Source organism: Xenopus tropicalis, chromosome 7 (assembly GCF_000004195.4).
Source record: "Xenopus tropicalis strain Nigerian chromosome 7, UCB_Xtro_10.0, whole genome shotgun sequence".
NCBI lineage: Eukaryota > Metazoa > Chordata > Amphibia > Anura > Pipidae > Xenopus > Xenopus tropicalis.
In genome coordinates, this window is record NC_030683.2 from 106,681 (window position 1) to 128,254 (window position 21,574).

At 38.0% G+C, this 21,574-nt stretch overlaps 2 protein-coding genes across 5 annotated transcripts in view; one reads left to right on the plus strand and one right to left on the minus strand.

Annotated features, from left to right (window-relative positions):
* LOC116412084 overlaps positions 1–4,617 on the minus strand; it is a 5,685-nt gene extending 1,068 nt beyond the window's left edge. For both annotated transcript variants that reach the window (XR_004223539.1, XM_031905557.1), the window contains exons 1-2: positions 4,358–4,617; positions 1–4,268 (exon numbers count right to left, since the gene is read on the minus strand). The exon at positions 1–4,268 is cut by the window's left edge. Coding sequence is in view for 1 of the 2 variants with exons in the window: in XM_031905557.1 (XP_031761417.1) it covers positions 1–4,062 (4,062 nt within the window). In the remaining variant the exon portion in view is untranslated. The remainder of the gene's footprint in view (positions 4,269–4,357) is intronic.
* trpv5 (transient receptor potential cation channel, subfamily V, member 5) overlaps positions 1–21,574 on the plus strand; it is a 47,715-nt gene that overhangs the window by 15,101 nt on the left and 11,040 nt on the right. For all 3 annotated transcript variants that reach the window (XM_031904908.1, XM_031904907.1, NM_001199925.1), the window contains 8 exon segments: positions 8,147–8,287; positions 9,818–9,916; positions 10,961–11,133; positions 11,333–11,479; positions 13,093–13,305; positions 16,069–16,155; positions 17,173–17,249; positions 19,850–20,015. In XM_031904908.1, coding sequence (XP_031760768.1) covers positions 8,147–8,287; positions 9,818–9,916; positions 10,961–11,133; positions 11,333–11,479; positions 13,093–13,305; positions 16,069–16,155; positions 17,173–17,249; positions 19,850–20,015 — 1,103 coding nt within the window.

The window sequence follows — 21,574 nt, forward strand, 5'->3', positions numbered from 1 at the left end:
CACTCGGTTGGCAACATACAAGAAAAACCTTCTGGAGGTGTTGCAGATATAACCTAGTACAGTTTTGCTATCTGTAAAGAATCGCACAGCATCTAAGTCTTTATCTATTTCATCTCTGATGAGCTCGTACAACTCTACTGCTAGAACAGCCGCACATAGTTCTAGACGTGGAATTGTGTGTGCTGGTTTGGGGCTTAACTTAGACTTCCCCATAACAAATCCAACCGAACATTTATTGCAAACATCAATTGTTTTCAAGTAGGCTACAGCACCTATCGCTGTGTTGGATGCATCTGAAAATACATACAGTTCTTTTCTACTTACTGCTGACAGGGGAGTAGACACATAACACCGGGGTATCTCTATGTGTTCCAAAGCTTGCAAGGATTCCTTCCATAGAAGCCACTCATGTAGTTTTTCTTGTGGGAGTAATGTATCCCAATCACATTTTTTAGATGACAGTTCACGAACTAGTGCCTTACCCTTTATAGTTACAGGTGCTACAAACCCAAGAGGATCGTAGAGGCTGTTCACTGTAGACAGGACTCCTCTTTTAGTGAAAGGTTTTTCTTCAGAAGATACCTGAAAGACGAAAGAGTCTCTTTCTAGGTCCCAGCTCAGTCCCAAACTTTTCTGAAGGGGCAGGGTGTCTGTACCCAGGCAAAGGTCCTTGAGGTCTTTAGCTCTATCATTAGCAGGAAAGGCGTTCATGACCTGTGTGCTATTTGATGCAATTTTATGAAGTCTCAGATTAGATTCTGCCAGCATCTGTTTTGCATTGTTCAGAATGTCAATCGCTATCTCTGGGGTGCTGGCAGATGCAAGTCCATCATCTACATAGAAGTGTCTCAACACAAAGTGTTTGGCATCTTGTCCAAATTGTTCTGCACTTGTCAGAGCAGCTTTACGCATGCAGTATATAGCAACAGCAGGAGAGGGACTGTTTCCAAAGACATGGACCCTCATTCTATATTCAACTACTTCTTTGTCTATGTCATGGTCCTTGTACCACAGAAAACGTAAATAATCTCGGTGGTCTTCTCTCACCAAGAAACAGTAAAACATCTGTTGCACATCTGCTGTAAAGGCAATAGGTTCTTTCCTAAAGCGTATGAGAACCCCTAACAATGTGTTGTTTAAGTCAGGGCCACTTAACAGTACATTATTTAAAGAGACCCCTTCACACTCAGCACTGGAGTCAAATACAACTCTTATTTGATCAGGTTTGTGTGGATGGTAAACGCCAAACATCGGCAGATACCAGTGTTCTTTACCTTGTTCCAGTGGTCTCGCAATCTCTGCGTGGTCGTTGTCCAGCATCTTTTTAATGAACTCTGTGAAGTCTCTTTTCATTCCTGGCTTACCATGCAGAGTTCTGCGAAGTGAGGCGAGACGTACCATGGCTTGCTCTCTGTTGGAAGGCAATTTACACCTGGGTGTACGAAAAGGCAATGGAGCAACCCAGCTGTGGCTGTCATCTTGATAGGTGTCTTTGTCCATGATCTGAAGAAACACTTGATCTTCTATGGATAGAGCTTGCTTGTCATCATTCTTTGATTTTTGAAACACTGTAGTTCCTAGCTTATCAGTCTCTGGATTGAAGCTGATGTCTTCTTGGCCGCACACAGAAGAGTCACTGAAATGCGTTAGGTTATCAAAACTTTCTTTGACTGTGAACCTGTTCTGACATGGGTTCAACAAGGTGGTACGCCCATTCGGCAACACAGACGTTCTTAAGGTACTGACTCTATTAGTCTGGTGTGTAGATCCCAGACAAACTTCTCCTACTATTACCCATCCTAATTCAAGTCTTTGTGCGTAAGGGGCATTAAAGGGACCATTGATTTTCTCATGCACCTTGTGTGCTTGTAAGATGTCTCTTCCTAAGAGCAAAAGTATGGAAGCCTCAGGATCAATAGCTGGTATGAGGTTGGCAATTGGACGGAGGTGGAGATGGTAATAAGCTACTTCTGGAGAAGGGATTTCTTCCTTGTCATCTGGTAACATATCACATTCTATTAATGCTGGCAAAGGGAGCTGTGTTTTTCCGTCAAAGGATTCAACAATGAAGTTTGTGGCTCTTCTGCCTGCAGTCTCTGTAACACCTGCACAAGTCTTTAAAGTATATGGAGCAACAGTAGTTTTAATGTTGAAGATGTTGAAAAAGTCTGACTTTGCAAGAGATCGGTTGCTTTGTTCATCGAGTACTGCGTACATTTTCACTGCTCGCTCTCTTTGTCCAGAGGGGAACACAGTCACTAAACATATTTTAGAGCATGATCGGAAGCTCTTGCCTGTGCCACAGATTTCAGTGCACTTAGACATTACTGGAGGAGGTGAGCTGTCATTAAGCTCCCTGCCGTGATCTGTCCTGGCTTGTACAGTCTCTGCTGGTGGCGCAGGTAAGTCAGGGTGTAAAGCTGCAATATGTTTCTCACTGCCACATTCTGAGCACTTCACTGATGTTTTACAGTCTCTGGCTATGTGTTTGGTGGTTTCACAGCACTTGAAGCAGATGCCATTCTGTCTGAGAAAATACATTCTTTCACCTATAGGTTTGCCTCTGAATCCTTTACACCTTTTTAAAGGATGGGGCTTTTGGTGAATTGGACATTGTCTATCAGGGCTCTCTATACTGCCCTCCTTGCTGCTGGTTTGAGAGTGTGAGGTTTCTGTAGGGACAAATGTTTTGTGTGTGGACACAGAGGTCTTACCGTGGTATCTGTAAGGCCTTTCAGGTTTAGGTGATTGATCGCGGTTGCTGTAAAAGGCAAAGCTGGGGTCATTCTTCATCTGTGCTTGTTGCTGCACAAACCTGGAAAACACAAAGAAAGGGGGAAAATCTTCTCCTGTTTCAGCTTTATACTTGGTTCCAACAGATGCCCACTTTAATTGCATGTGGTATGGTAGCTTCTCCACCGTGGGATTAAGACCAATAGCATTGTCCAAGTATGTTAAACCTCTCAGATATCCCTCTTCTTTGGCACACTCTATCTCCAGAAGAAGATCTCCCAATTGTTCTAGTTTTTTGGCATCTTTGTTGGTCAGCTTGGGGAAGGCATCTAACCTTTTTTGTAATGTTCGCTGAATTACTTCAGGTGAGCCATATTTTTTCTCTAGTCTCTGCCAAGCCATATCAAGTCCTGCTGAAGGGTTGAACAAATGCACTCTGCGCATACTTTTTGCATGTTCGGCTGACTCTGTGCCTAGCCATTTTATCATCAGGTCAAGCATCTCTGAGGCTGAAAGGTTCAAATCTTTGATTGCATTCTGGAAGGAGGACTTCCAGGCCCAGTAATTTTCAGGGGAGTCATCAAACTTGATGAAGCTTGAGTTAACTGCTTCTTTGCGTAGCAGATATTTAGTGATATCTTGTATGCATTGTTGCTCAGGCGCACAATCTTTAGGCTGAGGCAATGGGAAACTCTGAATTCTGTCTCTTGGGTATTCTGCTGGATATTTTCTAACTGGTTTGACGTCACTGGTGCTGTAGTGCTGCCTTGGCGTACTTGTAACTGCTGCCGGCTTAGGCCTGTATACTTCTGCTGGCTCAGTTTTAATCGACCGTTCAGTGGTTGGCATACTAGAAACCCGCTGAACGTACTCACTTGCACGTTCTGCAGGGGAAAGAGGTTTCTCCGGCATTTCTGGGCCTTCATGGGTTCCCTCACTCTCTGATGAGTATGTTTCTAGGTAGGCCGCAGCTTCTGCTGCTGCTGCGGCAGCTTCTCTCTGACACTGCAGGATTTGCAGCTCTGCTTCTGCTTCTGCCATTTCTCTTTCTCTTTCTGCCTTTTCTCTTTTCATGCTAGCCTGTTTTTCTGCGATTGCTCTTTTCACCTTAGCTTCTTTTTCTGCAAAGGCTAGCTGTACACGTGTAGCCTCTGCCTTCGCTCGTGCTTTGAGTGCTAGGGAACTCGCTGCAGACATCTTGCTAGACCTAGATGATTTGGATGCATGTGACCGTAACTCATCTTGCTGGGTGCTAGCTTTCTCCCTGCCATGCTGTCTCATGGGGGGCTCATCATCAGGTATATACTTCTTCCCCGATCTCAGACTCATGTTTAGGATGCAGTCACTTCTGTATACAGGTCTGCTGCAACCGTCTTTTTACTGTACTGTTTCCACACTATACTGTGCCTTGCGTAATATAGGTTAACCAGCCAGCTTAACACACTCCACATAAGACTCAGCAAAGAATACTCAGACTGCTCTGTGAGTTGAATAACTTGAATGCTTTATCCTTATGAAGAGTTTATTTTGTAAAACTGTAAAACAATATAATAACATTGCATCACAACCTGTACAACATATACACACATGTAAACACATACAGGAAACCTAGCATCTTACTTACAGACGGTTATGTAACCAGGGCCTGTGTAAGGGTGAAGGATCCTAGGGTCTGTCCCTCTGCTTGTGAGCTGTCTGTGTGCTCAAGATGGATACACTTCCACTTCCTGTGAACTTTAGGGGGAGGTTTAACCTTGAATGATGTGTATAATTAACATATGGACAACTATCCCAAAGGGGGTCACTAGGTGGCAGCACATAACAGCTGAACTAATATTAATGCATACAATCTAACATTAAATGGCATTAGATAAGATATAAACAGCACAGTGTATATGTGTGTGTATCTCTGTGTGTCTGTGTGTGTGTGTATAATATATAATCTAACTGTAATATATTATATAACTGTATAAATATAATATAATCTAACTGTATAAGTATAATATATAATATATAATCTAACTGTATAAGTACAATATATAATATAACTGTATAAGTATAATATATAACATAACTGTATAAGTATAATATATAATATAACTGTATAAGTATAATATATAATCTAACTGTATAAGTATAATATATAACATAACTGTATAAGTATAATATATAACATAACTGTATAAGTATAATATATAATCTAACTGTATAATATAATATATAACATAACTGTATAAGTATAATATATAATCTAACTGTATAAGTATAAAATATAACATAACTGTATTAGTATAATATATAATCTAACTGTATAAGTATAATATATAACATAACTGTATAAGTATAATATATAATCTAACTGTATAAGTATAATATATAATATAACTGTATAAGTATAATATATAACATAACTGTATAAGTATAATATATAATATAATTGTATAAGTATAATATAATCTAACTGTATAAGTATAATATATAATATAACTGTATAAATATAATATAATCTAACTGTATAAGTATAATATATAATATATAATCTAACTGTATAAGTACAATATATAATATAACTGTATAAGTATAATATATAACATAACTGTATAAGTATAATATATAATATAACTGTATAAGTATAATATATAATATAACTGTATAAGTATAATATATAACATAACTGTATAAGTATAATATATAATATAATTGTATAAGTATAATATAATCTAACTGTATAAGTATAATATATAATATAACTGTATAAGTATAATATATAATCTAACTGTATAAGTACAATATATAATATAACTGTATAAATATAATATATAACATAACTGTATAAGTATAATATATAATATAACTGTATAAGTATAATATAATCTAACTGTATAAGTATAATATATAATATATAACATAACTGTATAAGTATAATATATAATATAACTGTATAAATATAATATATAATATATAATATAACTTTATAAGTATAATATTTAATTTAACTGTATAAGTAAAATATATAATATAGCTGTACAGGTATAGGACCCGTTATCCAGAATGCTCGAGAACAAGGGTATTCCGGATAAGGGATCTTTCCATAATTTGGATCTCCATACCTTAAGTCTACTAAAAATCAATAAAACATTAATTGAACCCAATAGGATTGTTTTGCATATAATATGCATTGTTTATATCTTAGTTAGGATCAATCACAAGGTTCTTTTTTATTACTATAGAAAAAAAGGAAATCAGTTTTAAAATTCTGTATTATTTGATTAAAATTGAGTCTATGGGACACAGGCTTTCTGTAATTCGGAGCTTTCTGGATAATGGGTTTCCGGATAAGGGATCCAATACCTGTATAAGTATAATATATAATATAACTGTATAACTATAATATATAATATAACTGTATAAGTACAATATATAATATAAGTGTATAAGTATCCTATAACTGTATAAAATATAATATAACTGTATAAATATAATATAATATAACTGTATAAATATAATATATAATATAACTGTATAAGTATAATATAACTAACTGTATAAATATAATATATAATATAACTAACTGTATAAATATAATATATAATATATATTCTAACTGTATAAGTACAATATATAATATAACTGTATAAATATAATATAATCTAACTGTATAATATATATTCTAACTGTATAAGTATTATATATAATCTAACTGTATAAGTATAATATATAATATATAATATAACTGTAAAAGTATAATATATAATATAACTGTATAAGTATAATATAACTAACTGTATAAATATAATATATAATATATATTCTAACTGTATAAGTACAATATATAATATAACTGTATAAATATAATATAATCTAACTGTATAATATATATTCTAACTGTATAAGTATTATATATAATCTAACTGTATAAGTATAATATATAATATATAATATAACTGTAAAAGTATAATATATAATATAACTGTATAAGTATAATATAACTAACTGTATAAATATAATATATAATATATATTCTAACTGTATAAGTACAATATATAATATAACTGTATAAATATAATATAATCTAACTGTATAATATATATTCTAACTGTATAAGTATAATATATAATATAACTGTATAAGTATAATATATAATATATAATATAACTGTATAAGTATAATATATAATATAACTGTATAAGTATAATATATAATATATAATATAACTGTATAAGTATAATATATAATATAACTGTATAAGTACAATATATAATATAAGTGTATAAGTATCCTATAACTGTATAAAATATAATCTAACTGTATAAATATAATATAATCTAACTGTATAAATATAATATATAATATAACTGTATAAGTATAATATAACTAACTGTATAAATATAATATATAACATATATTCTAACTGTATAAGTATAATATATAATCTAACTGTATAAATATAATATAATCTAACTGTATAATATATATTCTAACTGTATAAGTATAATATATAACATAACTTTATAAATATAATATAATCTAACTGTATAAATATAATATAATATAACTGTATAAGTATAATATATAATATATAATATAACTGTAAAAGTATAATATATAATATATAATCTAACTGTATAAGCATAATATATAATATAACTGTATAAGTATAATATATAATCTAACTGTATAAGTATAATATATAATATATAATATAACTGTATAAGTATAATATATAATCTAACTGTATAAGTATAATATATAATATAACTGTATAAGTATAATATATAATATATAATCTAACTGTATAAGTATAATATATAATCTAACTGTATAAGTATAATATATAATATATAATCTAACTGTATAAGTATAATATATAATCTAACTGTATAAGTATAATATATAATATAACTGTATAAGTATAATATATAATATATAATATAACTGTATAAGTATAATATATAATATAACTGTATAAGTATAATATATAATATATAATATAACTGTATAAGTATAAAATATAATATAACTGTATAAGTATAATATATAATATAACTGTATAAGTATAATATATAATATATAATATAACTGTATAAGTATAATATATAATATAGCTGTATAAGTATAATATATAATATATAATATAACTGTATAAGTATTATATTTAATATATAATATAACTGTATAAGTACAATATATAATATAACTGTATAAGTACAATTGGGTTTTTGCACTTTGCACTGCACTGTATGTATGTGAAATGTAATATGGTCTGATTTTTCTTCTTTTTTTGGGGGGGGGAGCTTTTAATTTGCAATTTTGTATCATGTGTATATTTTATATGCAAATGTGATGACAATAAAAGATGACTTGATGATGCTGCAGACCGTACCGCTAACATGTCCCTTGGGTGCCCCCCCAGGCCAGACAGCATTGCACATTGCCGTGATGCGCCAGAACATGGTGATCGTTGGAGATCTCATTGCCAAAGGAGCTGATGTGTCTGCACCACAGGCCGTGGGGTCCTTCTTCCAGCTGAGACCCTCCAACTCCTTCTACTATGGTGAGAATCACCCTGTGTGGCCTTGGGCGTAACTGCCAGCCCCCACTATATCCTTCCTCCCTCTGCCCATCCCAGGACTCCCAATACATCATTATTATGGTGTTAACCCTGTAAATAGCATCAAACAGTGATAGTTCCATCGTTCAACTGTAGTAGATTTTATTTTTCCTCTCAGGTCTGAGACCTATAGGCCCAGGGTTAATTTACTGGCCAACCTCCGGCATCGAGCCAATGGCCAGCTCCAAGGCCTTCAACGTGTCTGCGGGAACTTGCCTTCTTTTCTCTTGCCTCCTATTGATAAATATGATATTGATGGGTCTGATATTGATGGCTCTGGTATTAATGGATCTGATATTAATAGATCTGATATTGATGGATCTGATATTGATGGATCTGATATTGATAAATATGATATTGATGGATCTGATATTGATGGCTCTGGTATTAATGGATCTGATATTGATAGATCTGATATTGATGGATCTAATATTGATGGATCTGATATTGATGGCTCTGGTATTAATGGATCTGATATTGATAGATCTGATATTGATGGATCTAATATTGATGGCTCTGGTATTAATGGATCTGATATTAATAGATCTGATATTGATGGATCTGATATTGATGGTTCTGATATTAATGGATCTGATATTACTAAATGGGATATTGATGGCTCTGATATTAATAGATGTGATATTGATGGATCTTATATTAATAGATCTGATATTGATGGATCTGATATTAATAGATCTGATATTGATGGATCTGATATTGATAAATATGATATTGATGGCTCTGGTATTAATGGATCTGATATTAATAGATCTGATATTGATGGATCTGATATTGATGGTTCTGATATTAATGGATCTGATATTACTAAATGGGATATTGATGGCTCTGATATTAATAGATGTGATATTGATGGATCTTATATTAATAGATCTGATATTGATGGATCTGATATTAATAGATCTGATATTGATGGATCTGATATTGATAAATATGATATTGATGGCTCTGGTATTAATGGATCTGATATTAATAGATCTGATATTGATGGATCTGATATTGATGGTTCTGATATTAATGGATCTGATATTACTAAATGGGATATTCTTGGATCTGATATTAATAGATCTGATATTGATGGATCTGATATCGCTAAATATGATATTGATGCATCTGATATTGACGAATCTGATATTAATGGATCTGATATTGCTAAATGGGATATTCTTGGATTTGATATTAATAGATCTGATATTGATCTGATATCTGATCTGATATCTGATATTGATAAATATGGTATTGATGGATCTGATATTAATAGATGGGATATTGATGGATCTTATATTAATAAATCTGATATTGCTGGATCTGATATTGATAAATGATATTGAAAAATATGATATTGATAAATATGATATTGATGGATCTGATATTGATGGTTCTGATATTAATAGATCTGATATTGATGAATGTGATATGTGCAGTAATAATGTGTGTCCTGTTTGTGTCCCCCAGGGGAGCACATTCTCTCTTTTGCAGCCTGTGTGGGGAACGCAGAGCTTGTCCGTCTCTTATTGAGCCATGGGGCAGATCTAGAGGCCAAAGATTCCCACGGTAAGGAATGTTTGACATGATCTATATGATATATATATATATATACTGGGGCTGACAGGTGGTCTCAGACACCCCGAGTCCATCACCACCAACATTTCAATTAAATCCCTTACTTATACCATACAAATATTTAGCACAAGGGTCCTCATTTACCAATGTTTCCCCCAAATGATAAGGCAATAACTATATCTTCCATGATGAGGGAGCAGCACTATTGGATTGACTCTGACAAAAAGGGGCCCCAAGCCTGGTCCATGATTGTCTTTTACTGGAATGACACATTAATCTTGTGCTATGGAGGGAAGAGAATTATTTACCCCAAGAGGAAAGGTCTCTGTATCCTATTGGCACCCAATGCACCAGGAGTGATTACATGTAGTGATGAGCGAATCTGTCCCATTTCGCTGAAAAATAAATAGCGAAAAATTTGCAAAACAGCAAAACTGTTGCACGTCAAAAAAAATTGTCACCCACGGCTATTCTTTTGTCATGCGGCTATTGTTTTGTCGCCCGCGGCTACTATTTTGTTGCCCACGGCTATTCTTTTGTCATGCGGCTATTGTTTTGTCACCCGCGGCTACTATTTTGTTGCCCGCGGCTATTCTTTTGTCATGCGGCTATTGTTTTGTCGCCCGCGGCTACTATTTTGTTGCCCGCGGCTATTCTTTTGTCATGCGGCTATTGTTTTGTCACCCGCGGCTATTGTTTTGTCACCCGCGGCTATTATTTTGTTGCCCACGGCTATTCTTTTGTCATGCGGCTATTGTTTTGTCGCCCGCGGCAATTATTTTGTTGCCCACGGCTATTCTTTTGTCATGCGGCTATTGTTTTGTTGCCCGCGGCTATTATTTTGTTGCCCACGGCTATTCTTTTGTCGCGGGCGACAATTTTTGGACGCGCAGCGAATTTTTTGGTGGCGAATTTTTTCATCCGTTTCGTGAAACAATCCGCCATTGGCGAAACACGGAAATTCGCTGCGAATCCATGCCTGGCAAAACATTTCGCCCATCACTAATTACATGGCATTTCTGTTTCCCTACACAGGTAATACAATCCTACATATCCTGGCCCTTCAGTCAAACAAAATGGCGGCCTGCCAGATGTACGACCTCATAATGTCCTACCAGCAGGATAAGGAAAGTCCTGGCCTAGAGGAGACCTGTAACAATGATGGACTCACCCCTTTCAAAATGGCTGCTGTGGAGGGCAACACTGTGGTGCGTAAGTGGCAGAACCATTTAGCATGGAGATCTATTGATGACTAAAGTTCTGTAGGGAATCAGGTGACAAGGCTGGTGAATAAATGAGGCCTATCTTGTATTCTCTATGCATGTTGGATGTTTAGGTCCCCTATTACCCCTGCCCCTGACCCTATCGAAGCAATAAAGCAAAATCCAGTTCTTCTTCATTTCCCAGCTGTTCCAGCACTTGGTGCAGAAGAGGAGACATGTTCATTGGACCTTCGGCCCCATTACCTGTTACCTCTATGACCTGAACGAGATTGACACGTGGGAAGACGCTCAGTCGGTGCTGAGTCTGGTGGTGTCAGAGAAAAACAAAGAGGTAAATCGCCTGTCACTGTTACCCCCACAATGTGGGGAAGGGAAAGACACACCCCTGCCCATTTATTGGCTGAGAACCTATTGTGTGTCTCAGTACAGAGCCTGATAGGCTATTGGCCATAATTAATTGGCACATAAAATATGGGTTGTTTATGGGCTATATTTCTATAGAGACCTACAATGTTCAGATGTATAGTTTCCCTTTAATTACTATAGTGTTGGTCGGACACTAATTTTGCTTCCACATCAGATACGGGTTGATCCCTCCTTGAGCTGATTTCTTACCGCCTATCATTTGAAAATCAAAAAGAAACACATGAAATAATTCATTTGCGTGTTCTAGGTCTCCGTCCTCTTAAAGGGGTATTTCACCTTTGAGGGAACTTTTAGGATGATGCACCCCCACTTTCCGATTACTTCACCCCCACTGTCTGACTATTGCACCCCCGCTGTCCGACTACTTCACCCCCACTGTCTGACTACTGCACCCCCGCTGTCTTACTACTGCACCCCCACTGTCCGACTACTTTTCCCCCCCGCTGTCTGACTACTGCACCTCCACTATCCGACTACTTCACCCCCACTGTCTGACTACTGCACCCCCGCTGTCCGACTACTGCACCCCCACTGTCCAACTACTGCACCCCCACTGTCTGACTACTGCACCCCCCACTGTCCAACTACTTCACCCCCACTGTCTGACTACTGCACCCCCGCTGTCCGACTACTGCACCCCCACTGTCCAACTACTGCACCCCCACTGTCTGACTACTGCACCCCCCACTGTCCGACTACTGAACCCCCACTGTCCCACTACTGCACCCCCGTCCGACTACGTCCGACTACTGCACCCCCACTTTCCGACTACTTCACCCCCACTGTCTGACTACTTCACCCCCCGCTGTCCGACTACTGCACCCCCACTGTCCAACTACTGCCCCCCACTGTCCCTCCACTGCACCCCCACTGTCCAACTACTGCACCCCCACTGTCCAACTACTGCACCCCCACTGTCTGACTACTGCACCCCTACTGTCCAACTACTGTGCCCCCGCTGTCTGACTACTGCACCCCCCACTGTCCCACTACTGCACCCCCCACTGTCCCACTACTGCACCCCCACTGTCTGACTACTTCACCCCCACTGTCCTACTACTGCACCCGCCACTGTCCCACTACTGCACCCCCCACTGTCCCACTACTGCACCCCCCACTGTCCCACTACTGCACCCCCCACCCCCACTGTCTGACTACTTCACCCCCACTGTCCTACTACTGCACCCCCCACTGTCCCACTACTGCACCCCCACTGTCCCACTACTGCACCCCCCACTATCCGACTACTGCACCCCTGCTGTCTGACTACTGTGCCCCCACTGTCCTACTACTACACCCCCACTGTCTGACTACTGCACCCCCACTGTCCGACTACTGCACCCCCACTGTCTGACTACTGTGCCCCCACTGTCCTACTACTACACCCCCACTGTCTGACTACTGCACCCCCACTGTCTGAGTACTACACCCCCACTGAGTATTTTTGTTCCCACAGACGACACTGGATATAAATTGCATAGGGTCTGCATCTCACTGCCTGTTTGTATATAATTACAGGCGCGGCGGATTCTAGATATTTCGCCAGTAAAAGAACTGGTAAAGAGAAAGTGGCAGCGCTTTGGCCGACCCTATTTCTGTCTCCTGGCGGCCGTCTATGTCCTGTACATGGCGTGTGTCTCCATGGTTTGTGTCAACCGACCCCTGAAGCCGAGACCTGATAACGTCACCGACCCCAGAGACATGACCCTATTGGTACAGAAACCCCTGACGGTGAGTGGCCCCCAGAATAGAAATTTCATTTATCTCTATATAGTTTGGCAATAAGTGGGGTGCAGTTTGCCTTACTCAGTGTAGAATAAGTGGGGTGCAGTTTGCCTTACGCAGTGTAGAATAAGTGGGGTGCAGTTTGCCTTACTCAGTGTAGAATAAGTGGGGTGCAGTTTGCCTTACGCAGTGTAGCATAAGTGGGGTGCAGTTTGTCTTACGCAGTGTAGCATAAGTGGGGTGCAGTTTGCCTTACGCAGTGTAACATAAGTGGGGTGCAGTTTGCCTTACACAGTGTAGCATAAGTGGGGTGCAGTTTGCCTTACACAGTGTAACATAAGTGGGGTGCAGTTTGCCTTACACAGTGTAGCATAAGTGGGGTGCAGTTTGTCTTACACAGTGTAGCAAAAGTGGGGTGCAGTTTGTCTTACACAGTGTAACATAAGTGGGGTGCAGTTTGCCTTACACAGTGTAGCATAAGTGGGGTGCAGTTTGTCTTACACAGTGTAGCAAAAGTGGGGTGCAGTTTGTCTTACACAGTGTAGAATAAGTGGGGTGCAGTTTGCCTTACGCAGTGTAACATAAGTGGGGTGCAGTTTGCCTTACACAGTGTAACATAAGTGGGGTGCAGTTTGCCTTACACAGTGTAGCATAAGTGGGGTGCAGTTTGCCTTACTCAGTGTAGAATAAGTGGGGTGCAGTTTGCCTTACGCAGTGTAGAATAAGTGGGGTGCAGTTTGCCTTACTCAGTGTAGAATAAGTGGGGTGCAGTTTGCCTTACACAGTGTAGCATAAGTGGGGTGCAGTTTGCCTTACGCAGTGTAGAATAAGTGGGGTGCAGTTTGCCTTACACAGTGTAGAATAAGTGGGGTGCAGTTTTCCTTACGCAGTGTAGCATAAGTGGGGTGCAGTTTTCCTTACTCAGTGTAGAATAAGTGGGGTGCAGTTTGCCTTACGCAGTGTAGCATAAGTGGGGTGCAGTTTGCCTTACACAGTGTAGCATAAGTGGGGTGCAGTTTGCCTTACGCAGTGTAGAATAAGTGGGGTGCAGTTTGCCTTACGCAGTGTAGAATAAGTGGGGTGCAGTTTGCCTTACGCAGTGTAGCATAAGTGGGGTGCAGTTTGCCTTACGCAGTGTAGCATAAGTGGGGTGCAGTTTGCCTTACGCATTGTAGCATTAGTGGGGTGCAGTTTGCCTTACACAGTGTAGCATTAGTGGGGTGCAGTTTGCCTTACGCAGTGTAGCATAAGTGGGGTGCAGTTTGCCTTACGCAGTGTAGCATAAGTGGGGTGCAGTTTGCCTTACGCAGTGTAGCATAAGTGGGGTGCAGTTTGCCTTACGCAGTGTAGCATAAGTGGGGTGCAGTTTGCCTTACGCAGTGTAGCATAAGTGGGGTGCAGTTTTCCTTACACGGTGTAAATAAGTGGGGTGCAGTTTGCCTTATGCAGTGTAGAATAAGTGGGGTGCAGTTTTCCTTACACGGTGTAAATAAGTGGGGTGCAGTTTGCCTTACACAGTGTAGAATAAGTGGGGTGCAGGTGCTGTCAGACCAAGGGCCCCATCAACGAGCCAATACGGTCCCCGATCCGATTGAAAAATCAAACCTGCCCTATCGAGATCTGCCCAATCTCAGGTCGGGGGAGCCCATCGTTGGTGCCCATACACGGGGAGATAAGCTGCCGAATCAGTATCAAGGGCCAATATCGGCAGTTGATTGGCCCATGACACACAAGAGCCCAACCACCAATAATAATGCCCCACACCTTACGGACACTCTATGAAACCTTTACCTTTAGAGGGTCACAGCCCCACTATGCCTTTCGTTAGGTTTCATTGGGTGCCTGGTTCGTGATGTCAGAGTTCCCTCTGATCTGATCAAGTGATCAGTCCTCCCCTGGGCCCCTGTGTCCCCAGATGGGTGGCTTCTAGAAATTTCTAGAAGTCTCTCCTGATTGGTCCATTTGAATGATGTTAGCATGTACCAATTAGTTTCAGGAAGTTACCCATCCGCCATTAAGGGTATGCCAATCTCCATGTCTGCATCTTCATCATGACTGTTCTTCCTGACTAACTGGTTATCTACAGGGATCCATTCAGTGATTCTGGCTCCGGTGAGCCTGACCCTTTCTTATTGTTAATTAGGGATTAGGTGTGACAGTTCCTTTCCCAGACCTTTGTCTTCTACACTAGGGAGGGTTCCTATTGTTTGGACCAGAAAAACTCATTAGACTGTTCCCTCTCGGAGAGTGAGAGGTTTCAGTAATGATTAATTAAATGTAAAAACCAATCATCTTATTAATCATATTATTACAATGAATATACAAACTTGCCAAAGGTATTTGATGGAATCCTCCTTCCATTTGTAGTTGAGTTGAAGCAGCTTGAGGTGTGTGTGTGGGAGGCTCGGGAGGCTAAGGGGTCTTGTTGAGTCTCCACATAAACTGTTTATAGGGGGGGTCAGGTCACCCCTACTGGGCAGGATTGGACCATGGGATCTGGGGCATTTTATAATAATCAGGTCAATGTGGGAAACATGTGGGTGAAAGCAGAAAGTGTAGCTAAACTGTGGGAGCTCCTCCCCCTTCCTACTCCCATTGGTCCCCCCGAGGGATCTATAGAGTAGTGTGTTGGGCTGGACATTTGGGGGCCGATTTATTATAGTGTGTAAGGCAACACTACTGGTAATATTGCCCATTGTTAGTACAGAGGTAAGAGTGACCCTCGGACTGTGAATCCATCATTTAACCATAAGAATCTCCGCCCCCCAGGAATCCTACCTTACCTATGATGACCATGTCCGATTGGCCGGTGAGATGATCAGTGTATCGGGGGCAATAGTCATTTTGCTGCTGAAGGTAATACCGGATCAGTACCACATTATACCAATGCCCTAAACCCTTTCCTTCTTGCTCTGTAACTCTCTTTATATAATTAACCCACAGTCCCGCTCACTTGTGCCCCTCCCACAGCCCCTGCCCCAGTGAGCTTACAATCTAAGGTCCCTATCCCATTCCCATCAGCCCCTGCCCCAGTGAGCTTACAATCTAAGGTCCCTATCCCATTCCCATCAGCCCCTGCCCCAGTGAGCTTACAATCTAAGGTCCCTATCCCATTCCCATCAGTCCTGCCCCAGTGAGCTTAACAATCTAAGGTCCCTATCCCATTCCCCATCAGCCCTGCCCAGTGAGCTTACATCTAAGGTCCCTATCCATTTCCCATCAGTCCCCTGCCCCAGTGAGCTTACACTCTAAGGCCCCTATCCCATTCCATCAGTCCCTGCCCCAGTGAGCTTACAATCTAAGGTCGCCTATCACATTCCCATCAGTCCCTGCCCCAGTGAGCTTACACTCTAAGGTCCTATCCCATTCCCATCAGTCCCCTGCCCCAGTGAGCTTACAATCTAAGGTCCCTATCCCATTCCCATCAGTCCCTGCCCAGTGAGCTTACAATCTAAGTCCCTATCCATTCCCATCAGTCCTGCACCCAGTGAGCTTACAATCTAAGGTCCCTATCACATTCCCATCAGCCCCTGCCCCAGTGAGCTTACAATCTAAGGTCCCTATCCATTCCCATCATCCTGCCCAGTGAGCTTACAATCCCTATCACATCTGCCCCAGTGAGCAAGGTCCCTATCCCATTCCCATCAGTCCCTGCCCCAGTGAGCTTACAATCTAAGGTCCCTATCACATTCCCATCAGTCCCTGCCCCAGGAGCTTACAATCTAAGGCCCCTATTACATCACACACCCTAGGGCCAGTATGTATTTCAGGTGTGGAGGAGGGCAGGGTACCTGGAGGCAGAAATGGGGACAACCTACACATTCCTTTGAATCCAGTTTGAACCTAAGTTAATACCGAGCTTTACTCCTTTAGGTGCCGGATCTGCTGCAGATTAGGAGTGTGAGGTCCCTGACTCAGGCTGTCCATGGGGGGCCATTCACTCTCATTATGTAAGAAATGTTACCAAACTACAAAGCACTTTAACACTCTCTGTACTCTGTATATTTGGTCTATATTCAGTATACATTCAGTATATATTCAGTATATATTCATTCGGTATATATTCTGGTATATTCAATATATATTCAGTATATATTCGGGATATATTCGGGTATATTCAGTATATATTTGGTATATATTCAGTATATATACGGGTATATTCAGTATATATTCGGGTATATTCAGTATATATTCGGGTATATTCAGTATATATTCAGTATATATTCGGGATAGATTCGGTTATATTCAGTATATATTCGGGTATATTCAGTATATATTCAGGATATATTCGGGTATATTCAGTATATATTCGGGATATATTCGGGTATATTCAGTATATGTATTCGGGATATATTCGGGTATATTCAGTATATGTATTCGGGTATATTCAGTATATATTCAGTCTATATTCAGTATATATTCGGGATATATTAGTGTATATTCAGTATATATTCAGTATATATTCGGTATATATTCTGGTATATTCAGTATATATTCGGGATATATTCGGGTATATTCAGTATATATTCAGTATATATTCAGGTATATTCAGTATATATTCAGTATATATTTGGGATGGGAAATATTCGGGTATATTCAGTATATATTCAGTATATATTCGGTAGGTATATTCAGTATATATTCGGGATATATTCAGGTATATTCAGTATATATACGGGTATATTCAGTATATATTCGGGTATATTCAGTATATATTCAGTATATATTCGGGATATATTCGGGTATATTCAGTATATGTATTCGGGATATATTCGGTATATTCAGTATATATTCAGTCTATATTCAGTATATATTCGAGATATATTAGTGTATATTCAGTATATATTCAGTATATATTCGGTATATATTCTGGTATATTCAGTATATATTCGGGATATATTCGGGTATATTCAGTATATATTCAGTATATATTCAGGTATATTCAGTATATATTCAGTATATATTTGGGATATATTCGGGATATATTCGGGTTATTCAGTATATATTCAGTATATATTCGGTATATATTCTGGTATATTCAGTATATATTCAGGATATATTCAGGTATATTCAGTATATATACGGGTATATTCAGTATATATTCGGGTATATTCAGTATATATTCGGTATATATTCGGGATATATTCGGGTATATTCAGTATATGTATTCAGGATATATTCGGTATATTCAGTATATATTCAGTCTATATTCAGTATATATTCGGGATATATTCGTGTATATTCAGTATATATTCAGTATATATTCGGTATATATTCTGGTATATTCAGTATATATTCGGGATATATTCGGGTATATTAAGTATATGTATTCGGGATATATTCGGTATATTCAGTATATATTCAGTCTATATTCAGTATATATTCGGGATATATTAGTGTATATTCAGTATATATTCAGTATATATTCGGTATATATTCTGGTATATTCAGTATATATTCGGGATATATTCGGGTATATTCAGTATATATTCAGTATATATTCAGGTATATTCAGTATATATTCAGTATATATTTGGGATATATTCGGGATATATTCGGGTATATTCAGTATATATTCAGTATATATTCGGTATATATTCTGGTATATTCAGTATATATTCGGGATATATTCAGGTATATTCAGTATATATACGGGTATATTCAGTATATATTCGGGTATATTCAGTATATATTCAGTATATATTCGGGATATATTCGGGTATATTCAGTATATATTCAGTATATATTCAGTATATATTCAGTATATATACGGGTATATTCAGTATATATTCGGGATATATTCGGGTATATTCAGTATATATTCGGGATATATTCGGGTATATTCAGTATATATTCGGGATATATTCGGTATATATTCAGTATATTCAGTATATATTCAGTATATATTCGGTATATATTCAGTATATATTCGGTATATATTCTGGTATATTCAGTATTATTCAGTTTATATTCAGTATATATTCGGTTTATATTCAGTATATATTCGGGATATATTCGGTTTATATTCAGTATATATTCGGTTTATATTCAGTAAATATTCAGTTTATATTCGGGATATATTCAGTATATATTCGGTATGTATTCAGTATATATTCGGGATATATTCAGTACACCCCAAAACACTATGTAGATGTGTAAAACTGGCCCCCTTTTTTAAATGGCAGCATTTCCAGGCATTTTAAATGAGGGGGTTAACAGGAGAAAGCATTTGGCATTGGGAGAAGGGGCTAAAACTGTGAGATTCAGAATATTCAGGAGATTTTCCAGACAAGAAGGCGCGTGGCACAGAGTTAGACTTGGGACCCATGTTGTGGGTACGTAGGTATTTCTGAAACGGTGCCATACAGTCCCTATGTTCCCTGCCACTAGGGGGCACTATAGTTAGTGATAGGGATCTCCCTTCCATCTGAGACTTGTGGGTAACATTAGATGGTTAGCGCTATACTACAGACATCAGCCCTCTCTCTAATGGGAAAATTGCCCTTGTTACCCCCCGGGGTACAATCTAACTGTTTCTCTATCTGGGCAGCGTGGTGTTCCCCTGCCTGGTGCTGGTGGTGTTCATCATGCGTCTCACTAACACGGACGGAGAAGTCATTCCCATGTCCATGGCGCTCGTCCTCGGCTGGTGTTACGTCATGTACTTTGCGCGAGGATTCCAGATGCTCGGCCCTTTCACCATCATGATCAATAAGGTAAGTTTCTTGGAAAGATTGGGGTGACTGCAGCCCCCTCGCCCCCAGAGCTTACCTCTCCTGCCCCGGAGGGCGGGGTCCAGGGGCTTTCTGTACTATCAGAGCCAAATATCTGTTTTAAAGGGGGTGTAAACCCAATCATAACGCTGTCCCACTGCGCCCCCTAGTTTTGCTATAGAAGCTGCTAAAAAACATAATTATAAATGCAAGAAAATTCACCAAAGAGAATTCTACTGAGCAAAAACATAATTATAGATGCAAGAAAATTCACCAAAGAGAATTCTACTGAGCAAAAACATAATTATAGATGCAAGAAAATTCACCAATGAGAATTCTACTGAGCAAAAACATAATTATAGATGCAAGAAAATTCACCAATGAGAATTCTACTGAGCAAAAACATAATTATAGATGCAAGAAAATTCACCAATGAGAATTCTACTGAGCAAAAACATAATTATAGATGCAAGAAATTCACCAAAGAGAATTCTACTGAGCAAAAACATAATTATAGATGCAAGAAAATTCACCAAAGAGAATTCTACTGAGCAAAAACTTAATTATAGATGCAAGAAAATTCACCAATGAGAATTCTACTGAACAAAAACTTTATTATAGATGCAAGAAAATTCACCAATGAGAATTCTACTGAGCAAAAACATAATTATAGATGCAAGAAAATTCACCAAAGAGAATTCTACTGAACAAAAACATAATTATAGATGCAAGAAAATTCACCAAAGAGAATTCTACTGAGCAAAAACATAATTATAGATGCAAGAAAATTAACCAAAGAGAATTCTACTGAGCAAAAACATAATTATAGATGCAAGAAAATTAACCAATGAGAATTCTACTGAACAAAAACTTAATTATACATTCAAGAAAAATCACCAATGAGAATTCTACTGAGTAAAAACATAATTTATAGATGCAAGAAAATTCACCAAAGAGAATTCTACTGAGCAAAAACATAATTATAGATGCAAGAAAATTCACCAAAGAGAATTCTACTGAGCAAAAACATAATTATAGATGCAAGAAAATTCACCAATGAGAATTCTACTGAGTAAAAACATAATTTATAGATGCAAGAAAATTCACCAAAGAGAATTCTACTGAGCAAAAACATAATTATAGATGCAAGAAAATTCACCAATGAGAATTCTACTGAACAAAAACTTAATTTATAGATGCAAGAAAATTCACCAAAGAGAATTCTACTGAGCAAAAACATAATTTATAGATGCAAGAAAATTCACCAATGAGAATTCTACTGAGCAAAAACATAATTTATAGATGCAAGAAAATTCACCAATGAGAATTCTACTGAGCAAAAACATAATTATAGATGCAAGAAAATTCACCAAAGAGAATTCTACTGAGCAAAAACATAATTTATAGATGCAAGAAAATTCACCAATGAGAATTCTACTGAGTAAAAACATAATTATAGATGCAATAAATTCACCAATGAGAATTCTACTGAGTAAAAACATAATTATAGATGCAAGAAAATTCACCAATGAGAATTCTACTGAGCAAAAACATAATTATAG